This window comes from Nuphar pumila, chromosome 4 (assembly GCF_984573655.1).
Source record: "Nuphar pumila chromosome 4, dmNupPumi1.hap1.1, whole genome shotgun sequence".
Lineage (NCBI taxonomy): Eukaryota > Viridiplantae > Streptophyta > Magnoliopsida > Nymphaeales > Nymphaeaceae > Nuphar > Nuphar pumila.
In genome coordinates, this window is record NC_143252.1 from 123,073,108 (window position 1) to 123,097,365 (window position 24,258).

Sequence of the window (24,258 nt, forward strand, 5' to 3'; positions counted from 1 at the left end):
GCTCTCTTGTTGGGTCGGCAGGGGAGGGGCTGAGCCCCCCTTGCTCCCTCTGTTTTCGGCAGGAGAGGGGCCGAGCCCCCACCCCCCCCCCCCCCCTCTCGCTCTGTTGTTGGGTCGACAGGGGAGGGGCTGAGCACCCCCTGCTCCCTCTGTTTTCGGTAGGGAAGGGGTTGAACCCCTCCCTGTTTTTGGCAGGGGAGGGGCCGACACCCCCACCCTACTCCCTTTGATTTCAGGGGAGGGGTCGAGCCCCCCCTCTCGCTCTCTTGTTGGATCGGCAGAGGAGGGGCTGAGCCCCCCCTGCTCGCTCTGTTTTCGGCAGGGAAGGGGCCGAGCCTCCCTCGCTCTCGCTCTCTTGTTGGGTCGGCAGAGGAAGGGCTGAGCCCCCCCTTCTCCCTGTGTTTTCGACAGGGAGAGGGGGTCGAGTATAATTGATTTGAAAATTTGAATGTATTTTTTTTTGTGTTTTCAGGATAAAAATGACGGATAAAGGGAAAGGACTTGCGTCATCCTCATCCCAACATGTGAATTTTGCTGCTAGTTTTGTTGATAGTTGCACTGGGATTGATGATGTGGGGTCACTATGGGTAGATGTAGATAAACTTGCAAAAACTGGAGAAGGAGGTAGTGGAAACAAGATATTTCGATGCAAGCTCTGCGAAAGAGATTTTGTTGGGTCTTACACAAGAGTGAAGGCTCATTTGTTGAAGATAACAGGACATGGCATTTCAGCTTGCAGAAAAATTGATGAGGCAATGCGAAGACAATACAAGAAAATACAAGAAGAATATGAGAAGAGGAAGGCAATGGACGATTCTTGTGCAGTTAATCTGCCATTTGCAAGCCACCAAGAAGATGCTGAAAAAAAAAAAAAAAAGTCAGTGTAGGAGGTAGAGGAACGATACAAGCAGCATTCAATACATATGGAAGAAAAGAATTTGATAGAAAATTGGGAGGTATTTTTATTCTGGTTCACTCCCATTTAATGCAGCTAGAAATCCTTATTGGAAGGATTTAGTAACATCCTTGGCAAATTGTAATTTAAGTGGTTATGTGCCTCCAAGTTCAGAAAAAATAGGAACCACACTTCTTCCAGAAGAGAGGGCAAATGTGGAAAGGTTGCTGGAGATTAAAAAATATTCATGAGAGCAAAATGGAGTTTTTATTGTGACTGATGGATGGACAGATATTCAAAGGCGTCCATTAATCAATTTCATTGCTTGTTCGCTTAGTGGCCCAATATTCTTGAAAGCAGTTGATGCATCTGGGGAATATAAAAATGCAGAGTATTTGAAGGGATTGTTTATAGAAGTGATAAAAAAAGTGGGTGATCAGAAAGTGGTACAAATCATTACAGACAACGCTTCAGTTTGTAAAAGTGCAGCGTTGAGTTTGGAGAGTGAGTACCCTCATATTTTTTGGACTCCCTGTGTAGCACACAGCTTAAATCTAACCCTAAAGAGCATCTGCAAACCCAAAGAAGAAGAAAATTCACAAGCATATGCTTTATGTTCATGGATTGAAGATTTAGAAAGAAATGTCAAAAGCATTAGGAATTTTGTTGTTAACCACCATTGTATTAATGTTACATTTAATAGGCATTCTGATTTGAAATTGTTGAAGGTCGTTGAAACACGTTTTGCGTCCATCATTGTGATGATGAAGAGGATTAAAAGAGTGAGGAATGCTTTGATCAACATAGTAACTGATGAAAATTGGATATTCTATCATGCTGATGATAATATCAAGGCTCAAGAAATTAAAAAATTCATTCTTGATGATGAGTTTTGGGACAGAGTGGTATACTTCATTCAATTTACGCAACTTATTTGGGAAATGTTAAGAGAAGTTGATAAGGATGAGCCCATGCTTCACAGAGTTTATGAAATGTGAGATAATATGATTGAAAAAATACAAGTTATAGTTTTCAAGCATGAAGAAAAAAATCCTGCATTGGATGATTCAGATTTTTTTAATCATATTCATTCAATTTTAGTCAGAAGATGGGATAAGAGCAACACTCCTTTGCATTGCATGGCACATTCTCTTAATCCAAAATATTATGCAAATAAGTGGTTACACAAGAGTTTGAAAAATTTTCACCTTCGAGATTATATGGACCAGCATTATTCGCGAGAGAAGAAGATAATATAGATCCTATCACATGGTGGTCAACATTCGGATCAGAAACACCTCTTCTCCAACATCTTGCATTAAGATTGCTATCGCAGCCTGGTAGTTCATCTTGTTGTGAAAGAAATTGGAGCACATATTCTCAAATTCACAACATGAAGAGAAACAAACTCACCAGTAAGCGTGCAGAGGATTTAGTATATGTTCATTCAAATCTTCGATTACTTTCGCGAAGCAATGATGAATACAGGTACTAATTTGCTCTCTTAGTTATTTGATTATTTTTTAGTTTTCCTTTAAATATACTTGTATTGTATTTAACATTTTCAAATTAGGTTTGTAACGCAGACAAGGAACATCCAAATTTTGGGATGTAAACCCAGAACAGTGTGACTTCAAGGGAGAACATGATTTCAACATAACAAACATGGATTTAGCTGAGCCCAGTATTCTTTCTAATTCCTTCTAATGATGCATTTGATGATGAAGAAGAAAATTATTAACATCCATTACTTCATCAGGATAAACTTTGGTATATAATTTAGTTCTTTTATGCTTTACTTATTTGATTGATATTTAGGTCGATTTATGTAATTGCTTTACTTATTTGATTGATAATTTGATATTTAGGTTGATATACTGCATGCATGATGAATCATATTATGACAATGTTAACTGTTAAATGTTAAATTGTTAAAACTTCAAAATTATATATATATATATAATTTTTTTTTATATTTTTGCCCATGCCGCACCCCTGCACTCGGGTTTTTTGGAAGTGCCGCATCCCCGCACCCGCACCCATGTGACATAGCTTGCCATGAATGCCTCTGTAGAATTCTCTCTCGATCACTGACAATCCCCTTAAGAACGCACTCAGCTAGTTGTCTGGAGTATCAAAATACATACAATAACAAACCTCCGGGCAGTCTCAGTTGTTTCTACGTTTCTCCTGTGTGTACCCTCAGGATAGTTAGTATCGAAACAAGATTATCATGCTCATTTTACTTATTCTGAATTGCACGTTACGAAAGGAACAACGCATATGTTAGTTTTGTTTCAACGCACTATGCACCTACCAGATTTTCATAAGTTTAGCCTGTTTTATGGGGTACAGGTGTTGGTACGACAAGCAAAGGCGTGATGATATCAAGATCCTGTTAAAATGAGAACTCCAGATTTACTTGCACAAAGAAAACGAAGAATAATAGGGAAAAGAGGCTGCAGAAGGTCACGGCTGAATGAATGGTTCAGCCTGATGTCTTGTATTCAGTAATATATATTATGAAAGTTACAATCATAAGGGTACAAAAATACCCTTTAAAAGATAACCAAATTACAACATAACATTGATGTGTTTGGATCCGGGTCCAGCCCTGTACAACATTATATATATATATATATATATATATATATATATATATATATATATATGGGTCAGTCCTGCACAGAACCATCATGCATCCAGATCCATATACGACTTCTTTTCACCCTGCCTCAAGTTGTGCATGGTCTTAGACCATGAACAACTTGCCTTTTAGCATCCAGAACCTGACCTTCATTAATCCTTTGGTAAATATATATGCAACTTGTTTTTTAGTTCGCACAAAAATAGGCTCAATCTCTTTTTCTTCAAACATCTGTCTGACGAAGTGTTGATCCATCTAAATGTGTTTTGCCCGACTATGATAAATAGGATTATGTGACATATTGATAGCACTTTGATTGTCACATAACAGAAATGATCAAGCAATTGGTTCTCCTATCTCTGTGAGGAGGTATCTTATCCACGTAGCATTTGCAGTTGCGGCAGCCATTGATCTGTATTCAGCCTCTATGCTCGACCTAGTAATGGCCTTTTGTTTTCTGCTACTTCAAGAGACCATATTGGATCCAATAAAGCTACAATAACCTGATACTGAACGTCATTCATCTGGGTCCCTTAGCCAATCAGCGTCAGCATAAACAATGATCTCATGTGCACCTTGATTTAGTTCACTTTTCCTTACACCAATCCATCACCAAGTGTACCTTTTAAATACCTAAGTATTCTCTTAACAGCCTCCATATGTGGTGTACGGGGTTCATGCATGAATTGAGATACCTGATTGAATGAATATACTATGTCAGGTCGAGTAAAAGTTAGCTATTGCAACATACCTACAATGCTACGATATCTGGTGGGATCTTCATATAAGTCCCCCTCTTTAGAGCTCAATTTCTGATGGATGATACTTGGTTTTGCCAAAGGTTTACAATTCTTCATACCTGCTCTACCGAGAATGTCCATCGTATACTTGTGTTGAGTGAGAGTGAGAGTATCACGTGTCTTGTCCACTTCCACCCCAAGAAAATATCAACGGAAAGTGATCACATTTTGCAGAGTGACCACATTTTGCTTCTTGTAAATGAATAGTGAATGATGTAGGAGGGACCTAGTGAAGTCATGTCTTTGTATTTCAAGTGAAAAACTCTCAAACCAAGAACGGGAAGCTTGTTTTAAACCATAAATAGATCTTTTTAATTTACACATACTGTTTAACATCTTGCTCTGCATATCCAGTGGGTTGCTCCATATAAACTTCCTCATTTAAATCGCCAGGCAGAAAGGCATTTTTAACATCTAGCTGGCTCAATGTTTATCCATGTTCAATGGCTAGACTCAACACAATTCGAATGGTCCCCATTTTTACAACAGGATTGAATGTTTCATCAAAATCCTACCCTCGTTCTTGTGTGAACCCTTTAGCAACAAGTATGGCCTTGTACCTTTCAATACTCCCATCTGATTTATATTTGATATTGTACACCCATTTCGACCCAACCACATTTCTGTTGAGTGGTCTGGGAACGACCTCCCAAGTACCACATTCATGTAAGGCTTCCATTTCCGCATTCATTGCTTCAATCCACTTCCTAGAGTTAGTGGCTTGATAGAACGTAAGAGGCAAATCTTCTTTATTTATGAACGTCAAAAACAATTGAAAATCCAACAAAAAGTTTTTATAGCTCACTCATCTATCAAGCGGGTGTCGAGGCCAAGTAGATCTTATAACACCCAACGTCTGTGAGGAAGTAGAAGGAGCATTAAGATCTGGATAGGGGACGGATGAAGGTTCATTCTCACGTCGGGTGTAGACAATACCCTTATACCTACCTGTTTTCGAGGATTGCGCAACAGCCTCTTCTTATTGTGATGCCTCTGTTGATTCCTAACATGTTTCCTTCTTACTACAATCTAAAGGACAATTATAATGTCCCTCAAAAATCCAACCTTGGCTTGATCCCTCCAGGAATTGTAGTAGGTAAGAGTCGAGCCTTCATATGCGCAGCAACCCGTGCTTCGCTTCATTCCTCTACGAGGTCATTTGTAATATTGTAAGGCATCAACCATGTGCCCATAAGAAACCAAAACTAGACTTGAAGAATGCAATTCAAGTTGAAATAACGCAATCAACTGTAATTCCTATCATTTTAGAAATGAGAGTCAAGGGAATTCACATCAATATAAGAACATGATATTCAATCACATAAACCATCATTCATTTCATGGCATTCATAATTACATCACTTGTATGCATGAAAATTCAAAATCATTCTCAATTTAACTCATGGCATTCAATTTCATAACCATTCATATCCATGATAATCATTTGCATAAATGTATGAAACTAACAATCCATAGCATACTCCAAAGTGAAGTAAAAATACAATATATCATGCAATGCAATCATTCATTTTCTTTATGCTCAAAAGAAACATGCTCAAGTCGAACTTATGACTAAAGCATGCATTATTTCAATTATAAATTCACATGTCAATTTTCAAAACATTTATGCACTTTGCATTCAAATATAATAATGGAACAGGTCTTATCTCGACCCTTCCTGTGTGCCACATATATACAAGCACCTCACGTGCATCAACCAAGCTCTTGGCTTGTATCAACAGGTCAAATCACATGACTAAACATAAACATGTTTTTTTCATTCACATGTAACAAATTCATGTGCAATAATCATGCAAAACCTTAAAAGTCTCTACATGTTCACAATATATGATTATGCATAGAAAAGCAGTTCTCCTAAAAAATCTAATTAATTGTTTCTCTTGCTTATTCAAACTCATCTGGTACAAAAGAGGGTATAGACATCTAGAAACAACCATACGAGTATTTATTATTCTATAAATTTTATTAACCCTCCTATGGCCTAACTAGTTCTTTCTCCAACGACTCAACCCTATAATGCAGCGGTTGGGAGAACGGACCCATGGTCCCAGGTCTTGGCGTACGCCAAACCAAAATTGTCGACGAAAAATCGGGTATGCATCTTTAACTCTGTCGAGCTGTGGTACTACCACCTAGGACTCATTTAGTATACATGTCCCTTAACCTCCATAAGACGATGACAAAAAGCGCCTTCAACCCTCGAAAACACATGTTCCACAAGGCTTGTACCGCCCTTCCCTCTCCAGGGAGGACACGAGATCAGAACGAATACAGCCATCTCAGAGAGTCTGGCCTTGTCGACGCCTCGTATTCATGCACATGGGGCTCGTATTCCCGTGTATGTTGACATAACTTTGCATCGGACTCTGGTGTTGTTGCAAAGACTTAATCACCCTTGCTTTTCTTGCCCTGAAATGACGGTTCGAGAAAATGACAAAAATATCCTCCATTCAAAAGTTGTGAAACGATGGGTCGATAAAAAGACAAAAAAGTCCTCCATCCAGAAAGTTTGATGTTAACCATTTAAAGTGGAGACGTTCCCTATTCATTAAACTCCTGCGCCATTTGTTGTAACAGTTGCTCCCATTATCAACCAAAACTTTTCCTTCGTCTCCAGTCGAGCTTTCCGTCTTGTTTTTTATCCTGTTGTACAACACACTGTCGCCTTCTCGTGCCTGCCTTGCGTTACAAAACATTTCAGTGTCTTCTCTTCATTTTTGTTGTCGTTAAGCATCATGGTAGAAAGCAATCATTCACAAACATTCCTTCCAGTGCCATTAAGGCAGCGTGAGTAGCTTTTCATCTCATCATGCGATCAATGAAGAAGGCATGTCGTCTTGTGTGTCATTAAGGCATTGTTTGGTTATTGCAGGTAGAAATTGTTCTTATGAAGGTTGGAAACTTATCGATATTTGTAAGACGCTGGGACCTATTGACAAGAATGCTTGTTTGCAGATGCTAGGAAGGGCCTTTACCCCATCAGGTATCCTACATTCATTCATCGTATTCTTTGTATCTCAAACCGCAGGAGACAGTAGAGCAACAAGGAGGAGGAGAACCTCCTATGCTAGCGTCAGGTGGTCGTGCCGGCGGTGGTAGTGATTCTCAGACGAGGAAGCGGCGACAATGGTGGTATTCATCGAGAGAGGAGGTAGAGTTGTCGAAAGGGTGGAGGAGATCCCTTTCATCGAGCGTCAATCACTGCTGGATGTGGTGGAGGACCCTCTATCGCAACCGCTTGGTGGTTATTTTATGAAATGTATTTTAAAGATGTATTTTGATGAAAATATTTGTGAAAGTTAGCCACCAAATAATAAAAACCAGCTCTCACTCGTGTGACAACTAGGTCGAACTCAGGAAATTGTTTTGATTAACTTCGTATTTCAAACAATGCAATTTCTTTATTGCATTAAAAGAAAAATTAAAAGTAATTAAAATTTAACAATCCAACAAAAGAAAATTCAACATAGTTTCTAAATGAACCATCACCTTTTTAGACACCTTAAAAGCCAAAATCCAAAACATAAAAATTACAATAAGAGTGTTTTGAATTAGAAGTAACCTCATTGCATAAGACAATAACATGGCTTTTTTATGCTTTCAACCTTTGTTGAATTTCAGCAATAAGTGATTGAAATAAAGAAAAATTCAACTTGCACATATATAACGGCAAACCCAAATATTTCAATGATAAACAACTCAACTTGTCACCCTGTTAAACGAAAAACTTGAGAAGCTACTTCTGAACTTACATTTAAAGGCACAATGACTGATTTTTCATTATTTATTTTCATGCCTGACACATATTCAAATTTTAGAAAAATGTTCTTAACCTTTTACACTTATTCCTTTCAAGGACTGCGAAAAAGCAATACATCATCTTTTAAAGAAAAGGTGAGAGATGTCCTAAGAAAAAGGTATGAGACGTTAACAACCTCAATGTAATTTGATATTAACCTAAATTCAACCTCCCGAAGAGTATCTCCATAACAATTAAAAACAAATATAGGAACAAAAGGTCCCCCTGCCTTATACCTCGAGAGCCCCAAAAAAATTTCTCCAAAACTTCATTCACCAAAACACGGAACAAAGCTCTGAAAACACAAAGCATAATTCTTTCTATCCAAATTGGGTGGAAGCCTAATCGAACTATGAAATCTATAAAAATGATGTCTACCACCAGTGCTCTCTCTCTCCATATACATATATATATATATAAGAATGAAAACCTATCCACCATACAACCTACAAAACCAACCCACTAAGAAACATTTTATCAGATTTTAGGTACTTTTTCAAAATTCTAACCTTCCAGATGTGCTCGGCATGATTGATTTACAAGAAATTGACACTTGGATCACATATTTTGGATAAAAAAATGTTATTTGGAGTCTTGAAAATTTATGAAAATTGTATGCCTTTGATTTTTGAAACCTTATAAAAGCCTATCCATGCATCGGAATCAAATGCTCCAAGAACTAATTCTTATAAAAATAAGTGCATAGATCACATCTGTAAGGTCAAAATTTTGAAAAAAAAAAACAAAAAAATTTGATAAAATGTTTCTTAGTGGGTAGGTTTGGTAGGTTTTCATTTTCCTATATATAGTCACTAGAATATACAACAACAACAACAATGCCTTCATCCCAAAACAAGTGAGGTCGGCGATATGAACCAAAAAAGAAAATCATTCTGGGTCTTCCACATGAATCCTTCTCCTCCAATCATTTTTGTCCAATGCCATGTCCTCGGTGAGGTTCAAAGCATTCATATCCTTTCCTATCATCTTCATCCAAGTCTTCCTAGGCCTACCTCGACCTCTTTTAACTAAAGTATTTTCCCATTTCTCCATCCTTCTAACTGGAGCATCATTAGGCCTTCGCCGAATATGTCCAAACCACCGTAAACGATTCTCTCTCATCTTATTTTCAATGGGTGCAATGCCTACCTTCTTACGTATCTCCTCGTTCCGAATCTTATCTTTTATTGTATTTTCACACATCCATCTAAGCATACGCATCTCAGCTACACTCATTTTTTGAATATGATGTCTCTTGGCAGCCAAACATTCCGTACCATATAGTAAAGTGGGCCTAATAGTCTTCCTATAAAACATTTCCATTCAACCGCAATGGCATTCTATGATCGCACAGCACTGCAGTTGCACTTTTCCATTTCATCCACCCGACCTTTATCCTATGATTTACATCTCCATCAATTTCTCCATACTTTTGAATGACAGATCCCAAATATTTGAAACAATTATCCACCGATATTTCTTGCTCACAAAGCTTCACTACACTCCCATAACTACTTTGTTGCTTACTAAACCGACATTCCATATATTCTGTCTTACTCTTACTCAACTTAAAACCTCTTGATTCCAATGTCTTTCTCCATAATTCTAACTTAGCATTAACCTCAGCTTTAGACTCATCAATCAAAACAATATCATCAGCAAACAACATACACCACGGCACATTTTCTTGAATTGAATTCGTAAGTTCATCCATCACTGTAGCAAATAGGAAAGGGCTTAAAGCAGATCCTTGATGTAACCCAACCGTTTTAGGAAAATTGGTTGTCACCCCTCCACAAGTGCGGACATTGGTTACTACTCCTTCATACATATCTTTAATTATACTAATGTACTTGAGAGAAACATCTCTCTTCATCATTGTCCACCAGAGAACGTCCCTAGATACTCTATCGTATGCCTTCTCCAAATCAATAAAAACCATATGCAAATCTTTGATCCTCTCTCTATATCTCTCAATAAGTTGTCTAAGAAGATGTATAGCTTCCATAGTCGATCTTCTAGGCATAAAACCAAATTGATTCTCCGATATCATGACAACCTTCCTCAACCTAGACTCAATCACCATCTCTCAAAGTTTCATAGCATGACTCATGAGTTTTATACCACGATAGTTTGTGCAATCTTATATATCACCCTTATTCTTATATAGAGCCACCAAAGTACTCTTCCTCCACTCATTAGGCATCTTATTTGTCCGCCAAATCTTGTTAAAAAGGTTTGTCAACCATTCTAAACATTTCTCTCCCAAGCATTTCCAAGCCTCGATAGGTATACCATCTGGGCCAACAGCCCTTCTTGATTTCATTTTCTTCAAAGCCTCTGCAATTTCTTTCTTTTGAATCTTGCGCATGAAGTCACGATTCATCTCATGAAATAGCTTATCAAAATAATCTTTTCATCTCTCCTTAATCTCCTCATCTTTGACTAAAACCCTTTGCGTTTCATCTTTGATACATCTAACCATACCCAGATCCCTCGATTTTCTATCTCTCATCTTTGCAAGCCTATAAATTTCCTTTTCGCCCTCTTTGGTATCCAACTTGTCATAAACCTCCTTATATACCTTATCCCTCGCGTTTCGAACTACTTTTTTAGCTTTCTTTTTTGCTATCATATACTTCTCCAAATTCTCATTATCACGACTCTTACTTAGATTTCTATAACAATCTTTTTTAACTTTAATAGCTAATTTGACATCCTCGTTCCACCATGATGTATCCTTACCTAGCGGTGCACTGCCTTTAGACTTACCCAATACCTCCTTAGCCACCTTTCTCATGTCACCTGAATCCTCCTCGAGACATCAATCACTTCCTTAACTACCTGCTCTACAAACATTCCTTGTTTAGCTCCTTTCAGTGCCCACCACTTAATTCTAGGATCTATCATATGTCTATCCCTTTTGCGGCATTGTCTAATTCTAAGATCTAAAATTAAGACTCTATGTTGTGTAGCTACACTTTCTCCCGGTATAACCTTACAATCGATGCAACAACCTCTATCTCTCTTTCTAAGTAGGAAAAAATCTATCTGACTTGTATTAACCCCACTTTTAAATGTTACTAGGTGAGACTCCCTCTTCCTAAACCAAGTGTTCGCTAAGATCATATCATAGGACAAACCAAAATCTAAAATCCTTTCTCCACTTTCGTTTCTTTCTCCTATACCATAGCCTATATGGATACTCTCAAATCCATCCCTACTAATGCCTATATGTCCATTAAGGTCACCACCGATGAAAAGCTTTTCTCCGTAAGATATCCCTTGTACTACTCCATCTAAATCTTCCCAAAATTGACGCTTAATGGAATCATCTAAACCTACTTGAGGTGCATAAACACTAATAATATTAATAATATCCGTACCTAATACTAATTTAATAAGTAAAATCCTATCACCCTTCCTACGGACCTCAACTACATTATCTATAAACTCACGACTCATAACAATCCCTACTCCATTCCTGTTCCTGTATACCAAATCTTATATCCCCAAGGTTCTATCAATTTTGCTTTCTCACCTACCCATTTGGTCTCTTGTAGACATAAAATATCAATCTTTCTCCTACACATAACAACTATTAACGATTTGGTCGCTTGTAGACATAAAATATCAATCTTTCTCCTACACATAACATCTACTAACTCTACCAACTTACCAGTTAAAGACCCTATGTTCCAAGTGGTAACCTAATTTTATGGTCTTAGACTAACTTCTTTACCCCCACCCGTCCAACAAAGTGAGGGAACCCTTGCCTATTTGACACCACACCCGGGCGCCGGTGTGACGCGTCGCTTCTGGGCGACGACCTAACAACCCTTGCCCATTTATCAGCCTCCAGGTCTATAAAGTACAGTGTGCCGCTCAGTAGGGAACGCCCCAACGAAATTCTCATATTGGTTCATATTTATAGGGTATAACTAAGTTTTTATGTTGGCTGTCACTGGCCTACCGCAACCCTCCTCCTTTATCCGGGCTTGGGACCGGCAGTGTATAACTAAACAGTTATACACAGTCAGAGTGGATGTGCAAATCTAACTAAACAGTTATAACTAAATAGTCACTAGAATATGAAAAATAAAATATGAGAACTAAAAATATGGGCATTTTAAACACTTTTTTTTGCAAATCTAACCATGTGGATGTGCTTGGTAAGGTGAATTTAGTTAGAATTAACCATTGGATCGTGTATTTTTGAATGCTTGAATATTTATGAAGATTATGAGCCATTAATTTTAAAGCCTTAAAAAAATCTCATTTATGTGTCAAAATCGATGATTCAAGAACGAGTTATTATAAAACCAAGCATGTAAATCATATAATAACAAGGTTAGATTCAAGAAAAAAGAACAAAAAATCCATTAAAATCGTGGTTCACACATTAGTTCTCTCTCTCTCTCTCTCTCTCTCTCTCTCTCTCTCTCTCTCTCTCTCTCTCTCTCTCTCTCTCTATATATATATATATATATATATATATATATATATATATATATATATATATAATGAATAGGGGTGTCAACATGTCAAGTTTGGTTTGGACCCAAGTGGAACCAGACTTAGACCCAATTTTCGGGTATGGTATTGGGTTCCGACCCAAGTATAATCAAATCCACTATAAGAGAAACCATACATGGACCCGATAAGGACTACATGAACCATACCCGATAAAGTAATATTTTTTATCATTTTTACATTGAAAATTTGCGGGTTTTAATGGGAACTTAGGTCATAAACGGGTCTATTATAAAATTTTACAAACTATACTCGGATCCATGTATTAATCAAACCTTCAAGTCCGAACCTGAGTCTTAATAGGGTCTTATTATTTATCACCATACCCAAACCCTATAGGGTTTGGTCCGGGTAAACCTGACTCATTGACACCCCTAATAGTAACTAGAATATGAGAGCTAGATTATGAGAACTAAAAATATGAGCATGAAAAATGTACATGTATCTCAGGCACCATCTATCGAGGTGAGTCTTTTGTCGATTATCCAACTGTCTCAATCAATAGACGATATTGATGTTGTATATGGTCAATGGATCACTACAAAGGACGTGAAACCATGTAGACAAACCAGTGCCATTGATCTTCATCGGACTAATTTAAATGACATGCAGCCTTCCGGGGATACGACAATCTTAAGTACAAGTTGTAATTTTGATGTAATTTCTGTTAAGTACAACTTAGCAATGCTTTATATGTTGCAACATCATGCTTCCATTTCATTTTCTTGGTAGTGTTCAACCTATAACATGAAGATTTTTCAGTTTCAAGCTTCCATTTCATTTTATTTTTATTTAGCTATTTGCTAGTGTTCAACCTGCAATGTAAAACCTTTCAAGTTCAAAATAGCCCTTGTAAACTACTTGAGATTTTGGATGTTTTGAATACATTGGGTATTGTGCGCACCATTGATTCATTTTCCTGCAAGGACACACATGTTATGCCCATTAAAAGGTTATCTTCACTGAAATAAAATCTCGAGGTTCTTGAGCCACTTGGATTCAGACACTTTGAATAGTCTTAGTGAGGCCAATTCCACAATCAGGTTCTACTCTTTAAGAGTCAAATGTATTAGTTAGCAGCATTTTGGAGGAAACAAACTAATTTTTTTACTGTTGCATATACTATAGTGTTTTGCCACTGCAGATCGATCTTAGAGGTTTTGCTTTTGATCGCCTCTACTGACTAAAGAATAAACCAAAATACTGTCAATAAAGATATTGTTGCTTCTGTGCTTTAGTGATCCTATAGTATGTTCAAGTGACAAAAGAGTTATACAGTTAATTTAGGGATTGGGCTTGTTGTACTGGTCTAAAGATTCAGATTCAATTTTGTGGCATCCGCCAGGTCCTTGATGAGATAAGAAATTATGTTTCAGGCAATGGAGGAGGTGTCCTTGAACCAGACAAGATTGATAGATACAATGTCAAGGAACAACTCACTGGGCATGTTGCAAGGGCAGTGATCGCGCATATGGCCATATCAGAGAAGCTTATGAAGAAGATACCATATAATACTGCTTACCAAAATCTAGATAATGGATCAATGAGAGCACCTTGAAATTATATGCACCCAGAGACTAGCATTTCCATGCAACTACGAACTAGCATTTTTTTTTTGTAAATAATTGATTAATCCTTTCTTTAAGTGCATTGTTGTGAAATCCTTGGCAATGCATTAGACTTGACTGGATTATGACTCTAGACAGGAGGTTAGTGGTGTTAGTAGCTTAGGAAGAAGATACCATACATTACTGCTTACCACAATCCAGATAATGGATAAATGAGATTAGAGCACCTTGAAATTATATGCACCAGAGACTAGCATTTCTGTGAAGTCCTTGACAATGTATTATACCTGACTAGATTATGACACGAGACAAGAGGTTAGTGGTGTTAGTGGTTTTGAACTAAAATTGCTTTTTGTGAGAGGCCTAAGCTGGTCATCACCTCATAGGCTTGGACCATTCAGAGAAAGAAAGATACAACTCTATTTACATAAATTTGCGCCAAGTCACCAAAGTGGGTATATAATTTTCCTTGCATTGAATATTCCACATGTGCAGTGTTATTAAAAACGCGCCTCAAGGCGCAAAAAGCGCGCCTCACCTCAAGGTGAGGGGCTTTATGCCTTGAGGCGCACATATAAAAGCACAAAAGGTTCAAGGCATGCACCTCATACGCCTTGAGGCGCACGCCTCGAGCGAAATGAACCTCAATAAGAGGCGTATGCGCCTCATTTTGTTGGTCAAACAGGGGTCAAAGCCCCCATTTGACCAAAACTTAGATGTTATTAAAACAGCCCCCCCGACCCTAAGCCCTAATTTTCCATTTCATCTCGCAGTCTCTCTCTCACATCTCGCAGTCTCTCTCTCGTCTCTCGCTCATCTCTCTCTCGCAGTCCCTCACTCGTCTCTCGTAGTCTCTCACTCGCCTCTCACTCATGTCTCTCTCATAGTCCCTCACTCGTCTCCCACTTCTCGTCTCGGTCTCTCCCACCTCTCTTCGTCACGTTTGTCAACCTAACCCGAGCTTGGGTTTCGGAAGAAGATGAAGAAGAGGTACATGTTTTATATATTTGTATATATTTTTCTCATATGTTCGGTTGAGTTTTAATCCCCTTTAGTGTTAAAATTTGTAACAAGCATATACGAGTCAAGCTGAGCCAAGTAGCCATTGTTCACATTCAGCTTGTTAAGCCTCTCTTATGAGTTTAAGTGGCTCGGCTTGTTTCACTGCCCTGCATGCTCAAACTCTTCAAAATGTTCTGATAAAGGAAAAAAGGGGAGATGGGAAGATGAAATAAACAAGAACAAACACACTTAGGGTGTGTCTGCATGGCTTGCGGTTCAAGATCCGATCTAGACATGCAGGCCACCCCAAATCCGACCTTCATTCAACTGGGGGATCTCTGAGATCTCAAAACTGTTAGAAATCCAAAATTTCTAACTGGGAAAAAAGGGAATGGCCGGAGATCATGAATCTGAAAAAGTATCAAGATATACAAATTTGATTTTATTTTAGTTAAGGTTTCTGTTTGGGGAAAAAATTCAAATCTAATCAATTTGCACTCTTGTATTGATTTTGGTTGTGCATGAAACGCCTAAGCACATGGCATGGAGGTGATAGGAAAGGATATGAATGCTTTGAACCTCACCGAGGACATAGCATTGGATAGAAATGAATGGAGGAGAAGGATTCATGTGGAAGACCCAGAATGATTTTCTTTGTTGGTTCATATCGCCGACCCCAATTGTTTTGGGATGAAGGCGTAGTTGTTGTTGTTGTTGTTGTATGAAACGCCTAAGCAATAAGAGATTTTACACTTCTTTACAATAGATTTAGTGTGGCCTTGGGGGCATTGGAATGATCAGGTTTCAAACTTAGTTCTGGTTCGGATTTAGGTTCGATATCTAACAAATTCATATCCAATTAGCAGGATTCAGTAGAGCTAGCAGGTAGTAAATAATCAGATTCGAGTTCAATATGCAGTCTTACATCTGAATCTGAACCAAATCGGAATTTAAACCCATAGGATAATGAACTAATTACATATAGAATGTATCTGATTACCAGTCAATGTGGGCTCCGTATTATATTTTCCCATCTGACTCTAAATTTGAATTTAAAGTAAGATCTTCCTAGGTTGGATTTTGTAATGCCTACAACAGAGATGAATTTAACCCCTTTGCATCTCATATTTTTTCCGTATTTATTTGAGATTTTTTATTTTTTATTGGTTGTTGCTTCATCAATAAAGCATTCCTTATTTATTTATAATTTTAGATCATTTTTGTAGTTTTTTTAAGTTAAAAAAAATTTGAGGCTTACGCTTTGCGCCTCGAGGCTTACGCCTCACCTCAAATTTTGGTGGAGCGCCTCGCTACGCCTCAACGCTTTTCACAACACTGCATATGTGTGATTTAAACCCAGAAAGATTTCCAGATATATTCCAACTACTGACACGTATGAAACTTTCATAATAAAACAGGTTTTGATATGTAAATTTACAGTAATCCATTGACGATGATCAAAACATGTGGGAAAACAGTAGAAAAATAAAATGTAAGACATTTTTGAACTGATATCATATCGGGAAACAATTGTGACTTCACGTTATCACCAAACGCATCCTTACAGGTGTTCCATATGACTTCAACCCTGTCAACAGAATCTGATAGTGCATGGTTGAGGCCGATTTTCAAAGCATTCCCAGACTTATTTTGATCTTTAATGGTTGAGGCCTCATCATATGTAATTTTTGTATAATCTGGTTAATTTTCTCATAATAAAACTTAGCCTTTCTTTCATAAAACTGATATCATATCTTCAGCATATTAGAAGATCAGTCCAAGAACTATACAGTCATCACCCATACTTGAAATGGACTATATCAAATCTGAGCCCAACTCTACTCAGACACTAATCTTAATTTGTTCATCATGCCACTGAGAACTACCAATTTATCTTCATCCCCTGATTCCTGAAAACAACCCTGCAACACTTGAAATGTTCGCTTATTTGGATGGCAGCCTCTTGCCAATGCTTCACTCAAACAATTGAAAGCCCTGTCCATCTTACCCCCAGAACACAAACCTGATACCAACAGATCTAGAACATGTGCATGAGGACAACAACCTTTCTGAATCAGATAATCCCACAATTCAATCCCTAATTCACAATGATCGTTCTGACAAAAAAACTTCATCAGCATAACGGTTGTGCGCATCTTCGGCAGAAATTCTTTCTCAACCATCCTTCGATAGAGCTTATATAATCCACCTATCGAATCTGAACTCTTCAGTCCCCGAAACAAAGTATTGTAAGTGACATCATCATGCCCAACTCCCTTCTCTTCCATTTCATTCATCAACTTTATTGCTGATTTCAGATCCCCCACTCTAGTGTAGCAACTTAGCAATGCATTATATGCTGCAACATCATGCTTCAAATTATGATACACCATTTCATCAAAAACTTGGCGAGCTCTAACAGGATCACGGGTGATGCAGAAACCATGAATCAATGTAGTATACGTCTCTACAGTAGGAGGACATTTTCTCTCTTTCATATCTATGATCAGCCTCAGTGCATCATCAATACACCCTTTCTTGCAAAAGGAATCAATTCTTATATTATAGGTCACCGTATTAGGTTCACACCCCCTCCGGATCAGGTCATGATAAAACAACTCTACTGCAGTTGGGTTTTTGGATTCTTTGAACCCCATTAACAAAATATTCAATGTCTGGGTATTCGGCATGAACCGTCTGTATATCTTGCGAAAGATGGCTCGAGCTTCCATCATGTGCTTCTGTGTGCAGAACGCATAAAGAAGCACATTGTAGGTATCAACTGTGTGCTCACCAACATAACGTTCCATCCGACCGAATGCTTCAATGGTTTCTTCAAATGATCGGTGCTGACAGTACCGTGCTAAGACAATGCTCATTGATTTGAGAGTTATTATGGATGAGTGTTTCTGATGAATCTCATCAAATAACTCCCAGACTTCATCGAATCTTCTCATCCGTGAAAGGATGTGAACCATCTTCTCAAACAAATTGGACGACAATCTGAACTCAGTGTGTCTCCTTGCAAAATTGAAGAGCTCCAAAGCCTTAAAGCCATTTGCATGGTCAGCAAATAAGCGGCCAAGTACGTCCTCAATGAAGAAAGATTGGACGGGCAGCCCAATTCGACCAAAGATTGGATCAAGGGGCTCAGCCGGAAATGGGTGATCGTTGATCAACCTGCAAATTTCATCAATCTTGGCAATTTGGGTGATTGATTTGGAACAAAAAGAGGCACACGAAAAGGAAGGAGGAAGAGTGTAGCGAGCAACCGGTAAGATTTTGATGAGTGTCTTGATATTTCTCAAAATGGTCATCCTGAAAGCAGGTATCACTTTCAATTTGAATGGTTAGTTTTCCCAGTAAATACCCATAAACGTCGTAACCATCAAAATAGTAAACTAAAGAAATATTATCAAAACGTTCAATCAAGAGGAAATTGATATCTTGGTCATTTTGGACAAACACTTGGTGTGCACTCTATTTTTCACGGTTGGCTTCCAAATTTCTGAGGAAACAAGAGTCACCATCAAACTATCCCATGCTAATTGAGGAACCTGTAATTTTAAAATACAATGATCAGACAGGCCTTAGAATTAGTTCAGCTGCATTGTGGAGGAAATGTGTTTGGGTATGGCTTGATCAACACACTAAAAGCTAATTGAGAAAATTTTCCTAAGTTTGATTAAGTAGACAACACAGGAAAAAAAGTCAATGTCAAAATTTGATTATGAAAATTTTCATTAGTGGTACCTGAGTTGCCTGAAACTGCACTCTTAAGACAGCCTTGCCTTGATCTTGTTCTTGTCACTCTTCCATTTAGCTCCCTTGAAAATCTTCCCCACACTCTTCAATGAAAGCCTTGTCCAGCAAATTTAACTGTCAATAATGCTAAAAAATCACCCGTGTGGAATCGATGTCACCTCAATCTTCTCCGACAATATCATTGACTGAGAATGCAAGTTTATTCTAGGATCTCATCTTTGCAAGTTAGACAAAGGGGGAAGGGTGGCTAAGACAGGGGCGAACCCCCGTCTGCCTCAGAGAAAGAGGGGCAGGGGCTTTTTGCCTCTGCCCGCAGGTGACAGAGGGTCTGGCAGGGGCATCGCCCCTGCCTATACAGGGAAATCTCGCGGCAGGGGACGAGGCCCCTGCCTGACAAGACGCACGAAGGCAAGGCTTTTGCCTTGCCTGCCTATCACAACGAGAAGAGGCAGGGGAGAAGCCCTTGCCTATCGGAGGATGCTCAGGGGCACTACCGAAAAACCACAGGTGGGAGGGCATCACCCCTGCTGCCGAGAGAAAAACTATGAAGGGCAGGGGGCGAGGCAGGGAGGCAAGACTTTTGTCATGCCTGCCTATCACAAGGAGAAGAGGCAGGGGAGAAGCCCCTGCCTACCGGAGGATGCTCAGGGGTAGGGGCATTGCCCTTGCAGCCGAGAGAAAAAATATGAAGGGCAGGGGGCAAAGCCCCTTGCCGGGAAGGTAGAGGTGACAGGGGATCCACCACTGCCTCGCAGAAAAAGTGGGCCGACAGGCGGTGCCTGCCTGCAAAGAAGGAGGCGGGGAGGCGTCTGTGCCCCTCCCGCAACGGCAGAGAGAGAGTGAGAGAGAGAGAGAGAAAGGTGATATACCTGCAAACTACCGACAAAGGGGATCCGGCCGCAGGTTGGCTGTGGAGCGAGGCTACCAGAACAGGAGGACGACCGGCGACAAGGTCGCCGACGTGGGTCAGGAGAGAAGAGAGCGATCGAGGAGGTTGTGGAGGGAGAAGACGAGAGGAGGAGGAAGAAGAGGAGTTCAGCGAGGGTCGCCGGCGGGGGGAACTCCGACGGCTGTCGGCCGGAGGCTGGAGGTCGAACGGGAGAGGAGAGAGGGCGAAGAGGGACGAGGGCGGCGGCGGCAAAGCTAAAGGGGGAGGGGGGCTTGCAGTCAAAGAGAAAACCCTAACCCCAACGGTCTTAGGCCCGCGGTGTGGGGGGCATGCCCGGTTCGGATCCGGGTCGGGTCTGGACCCGACCCAGGTCCGACCATTTTTTTTTAAATCTTGGGTTTTACGGTTACTGTATTTTTAATGTCCCAATACTATTCAGTTAGCAGAATGCATAAAAAAAAAAGATGACGAGATAGCCAAGTCAAATACAATTTTGCAAAAGCTTTTTGTGTGAAGCAGTATCTATGAAGTTAGTATTCAGTTGCTAAAAAAATGTTTATGCAGATGCTTGATAATTAATTAAAAACAGTTACCAATCAATAAAATGTGTTCTTCTAAAAGGAAAAAGGCTAAAGATTTAACTGAAATTGAAGATACCTGACAAAGACGGCCAAAGACCAGTTTGTGCCTGCTTGAAAATTTTGTGATGCAGTTCTCAATATAGATTGTAAGACTTATCTGTAATACACAAATATCAAAGGGTTGAAGACAGATTGAAAACAATATAGAATCAAATGTAGTGTTGTGAAAATCGTTGAGGCCTAGCGAGGCGCTCCACCAAAATCTGAGGCGAGGCGTAAGCCTCGAGGCGCAGAGCGTAAGCCTCAAAAAAAATTATAACTTAAAAAAACTATAAAAATGATCTAAAATTATAAATAAATAAGAAATACTTTATTGATGAAGCAACAACCAATAAAAAATATAAAATATCAAATAAATACGGAAAAAAAATGAGATGCAAAGGGGTTAAATTCATCTCTGTTGTAGGCATTACAGAATCCAACCTAGGAAGATCTTACTTTAAATTCAAATTCAGAGTCAGCTGGGAAAATATAATACGGAGCCCACATTGACTGGTAATCAGATACATTCTATATGTAATTAGTTCATTATCCTATGGGTTTAAATTTCGATTTGGTTAAGATTCAGATGTAAGACTGCATATTGAACTCGAATCTGATTATTTACTACTTGCTAGCTCTACTGAATCCTACTAATTGGACATGGATTTGTTAGATATCCAACCTAAATCCGAACCAGAACTAAGTTTGAAACCTTATCATTCCAATGCCCTCAAGGCCACACCAAATCTATTGTAAAGAAGTGTAAAATCTCTTATTGCTTAGGCGTTTCATGCACAACCAAAATCAATACAAGAGTGCAAATGGATCGAATTTGAATTTTTTTCCGAAACAGAAACCTTAATTAAAATAAAATAAAATTTGTATATCTTGATACTTTTGTTCTTGTGTATTTCATCTTCCCATCTCCCCTTTTTTCCTTTATCAGAACATTTTGAAGAGTTTGAGCATGCAGGGCAGTGAAACAAGCTGAGCCACTCAAACTCATAAAAGAGGCTTAACAAGCTAAATGTGAACAATGGCTACTTGGCTCAGCTTGACTCATATACACTCGTTACAAATTTTAACGCTAAAGGAGATTAGAACTCAACCGAACATAAAATATATATATATATATATATATATATATATATATATATATATATATATATATATATATATATATATATATATATATATATATATATATATACAAATATCTTCTTCTTCTTCTTCTTCTTCTTCTTCTTCTTCTTCTTCTTCTTCTTCTTCTTCTTCTTCTTCTCCTTTTGCTTCTTCTTCTCCTCCTCCTCCTCCTCCTTCTTCTTCTTCTTCTTCTTCCACTTCTTCTTCTTCTTCTTCCGAAACCCAAGCTCGGGTTAGGTTGACAGACGAGACGAAGAGAGGTGGGAGAGACCGAGGCGAGAAGTGGGAGACAAGTGAGAGGCGAGTGAGACGAGTGAGGGACTGCGAGAGAGAGATGAGAGAGAGACTGCGAGATGTGAGAGAGAGACTGCGAGACAAAATGAAAAATTAAGGCTTAGGGTCGGGGGCGGGGCTGATTTAATAACATCTAAGTTTTGGTCAAATGGGGGTTTTGACCCCATTTGACCAACAAAATGAGGCGCATATGCCTCTCATTGAGGCGCATTTCGCCCCAAACCTCAAGGCGTATGAGGCGCACACCTTGAACCTTTTGCGCTTTATATGTGTGCCTCAAGGCATAAAGCCCCTCGCCTTGAGGAGAGGCACGCTTTTTGCACCTTGAGGCGCGTTTTTAATAACACTGGGCGCTCGGTTTTGAAGGAGGTTAGTATTCCTTCGTGTGGGGCTGCAGTTGCAGCGACAGCAAGAATACCTCGCATTTAAACAACAATATGGTGTTGGTTTTTCCGTTTCGGGAATCGAGTGAGCAGGCTATGCCATGAAGACAGCAGGACTCGGCCAGCATAGAGAAAAAAGAAAAACAGCAAATAGGAAATCAAATCTAATGCATATATGTAATTCAGCATGAAAAGAAAATGATCTCTATCGGTTGGGGGCTCAGATTTCTAAGCGGAAACATGCAAAAATTCGAGAAAACCCTGATTAGGGTCAGTCAGCAAGAAACAGGAAGAATCTTGACAGCATACTACTAAACAGTGAAGTCCCCCCTGCTGGGGGTCGTTTTTCCGGCAAAAACTAAGATCAAGCCACCTACAGTGGCTCGGATTCTGGGCAGATGGGGGAAATCGAACCCCAGGACAAAAACTATGATTAACAGGCGCTTTGCTGAACAGAGGAGAGAAAAACAACAAAAATATTCAAGCAAGGTGCAGCGGCTCACCAGGGTTCACGGGCGTCGGTGGTGGAGCCGCAGCAGAGGCCAATCGTTTGCTGCTCAGGGAGGGCGAGGACAGGCGGTCCTGCGACTTCAGATGTCGGAGTCTAAGGGTCAATGCAACGGTGGCCAAACGCAGTGGCCAGCAGCAACGGGGGTCACAGTGGTGGAGGCCTCCGGTCGGCGAACAGGAGAAGACGGCTTCTCTGGATCTCCGACAGCAGCTGAGGAGGGAATGGCTGCCCTCTAGTTGGTTACCGAACTGGGAAACGAAGCGAGTCCCGGCGACGGAACCTGGGGGTATTCCCGACCGGCACCCGAACGAGGGAAGGAGAAAAGGAGAAGGGAAGGGGAAGAAGGGAGGAAGGGAAAGAAGAGAGGAAGGAGGGCGTCGGTTGGCGAGGGTCGGCGACGGCGCTGCTCCGGCGGGTCTGCGAACGGGAAAGGGGAAAATCGGGCTGCGTGAGAGGGAGAGGGTGAACAGAAATGGAAAAGGGGATTTTGCGTTAGGGCTTTATCTGGGTGTCATCGGGTCCGGTTCGAGCCTGACTCGAGGAACGAAAAAAAAATCAATTGTAAAATAAAACTAAAGAATCTCTATGATGAAATGGGTAAATAAAATAACACTATAATTAAAACTATTTGGTGACTAAAATTCAAATTTTAGACAAAATTTTTTGTTTTAAAGATAATACTCTATTTACTTAAAATATTTTCCAAAATTTATTTTATGACTAAAATACTTTTTTTACGAAATCATTTCGAGAACCATTAAAATATGTCCCTTTAAGTTCAAAACCCCTATAAAAATATCTAAATGATTTTGGGACTCATTAAAATGTTAAAATTGAATATTTTCATGATATTTTATTTACCAAAATTATTGAAATTATTATTTTACCCTTGTTTGTCAGAAATGTGTAATTAAGCATATAAACATACAAAATTAACAATAAAAGATAAAAACACAAATTTTAACTTAAAAAAAGGCAATTCCTTTATTTATTTTCTTTCAAAAATTTACAGGTTTTACAACAATCATCATTGATATTGGAGAAGAGTTCGAAGCTTAGACATGGGTAATACACCTCAACATTAGAACCTAAGCTGGAGAGGTTAGTTGGCAGATTATCAAAGTTCATCTCATCAAAAAATGGCATTTCTCAATATTTTAATGCAGTTACTCGAAGGATCATAGCATCTATACCCCTTATAGTCATCAACATATCCCATAAACCTTCACTTCAAGGCTTTATCCTCAAACTTATGTCTCAATGAGTTGTCAATAAGCGCATAACAAACAGATCGAAAAACACGTAATTCATGATAATTGGGATGAGTGCCAAGGAGTACATAGTGTGGTGATTTGTTTTCTAAAATGACCATAGCCAGACGATTT

The 24,258-nt window shown here is 39.2% G+C and overlaps 1 protein-coding gene across 5 annotated transcripts in view; it reads right to left on the reverse strand.

Annotated features, from left to right (window-relative positions):
- Positions 1–23,392, reverse strand: part of LOC149840880 (Tetratricopeptide repeat (TPR)-like superfamily protein) — a 71,838-nt gene extending 48,446 nt beyond the window's left edge. For 2 of the 5 annotated variants that reach the window (XM_090003423.1, XM_090003424.1), the window contains exon 1: positions 22,866–23,392. Coding sequence is in view for 1 of the 5 variants with exons in the window: in XM_090003420.1 (XP_089859546.1) it covers positions 17,104–18,582 (1,479 nt within the window). In the remaining 4 variants the exon portion in view is untranslated. Of the gene's footprint in view, positions 1–16,667; positions 18,823–19,018; positions 19,145–20,576; positions 20,658–22,865 lie in introns of those variants that run through there. The other 3 variants (XM_090003421.1, XM_090003420.1, XM_090003422.1) reach the window with 3 other exon arrangements.
- Positions 23,393–24,258: the final 866 nt, after the last annotated feature.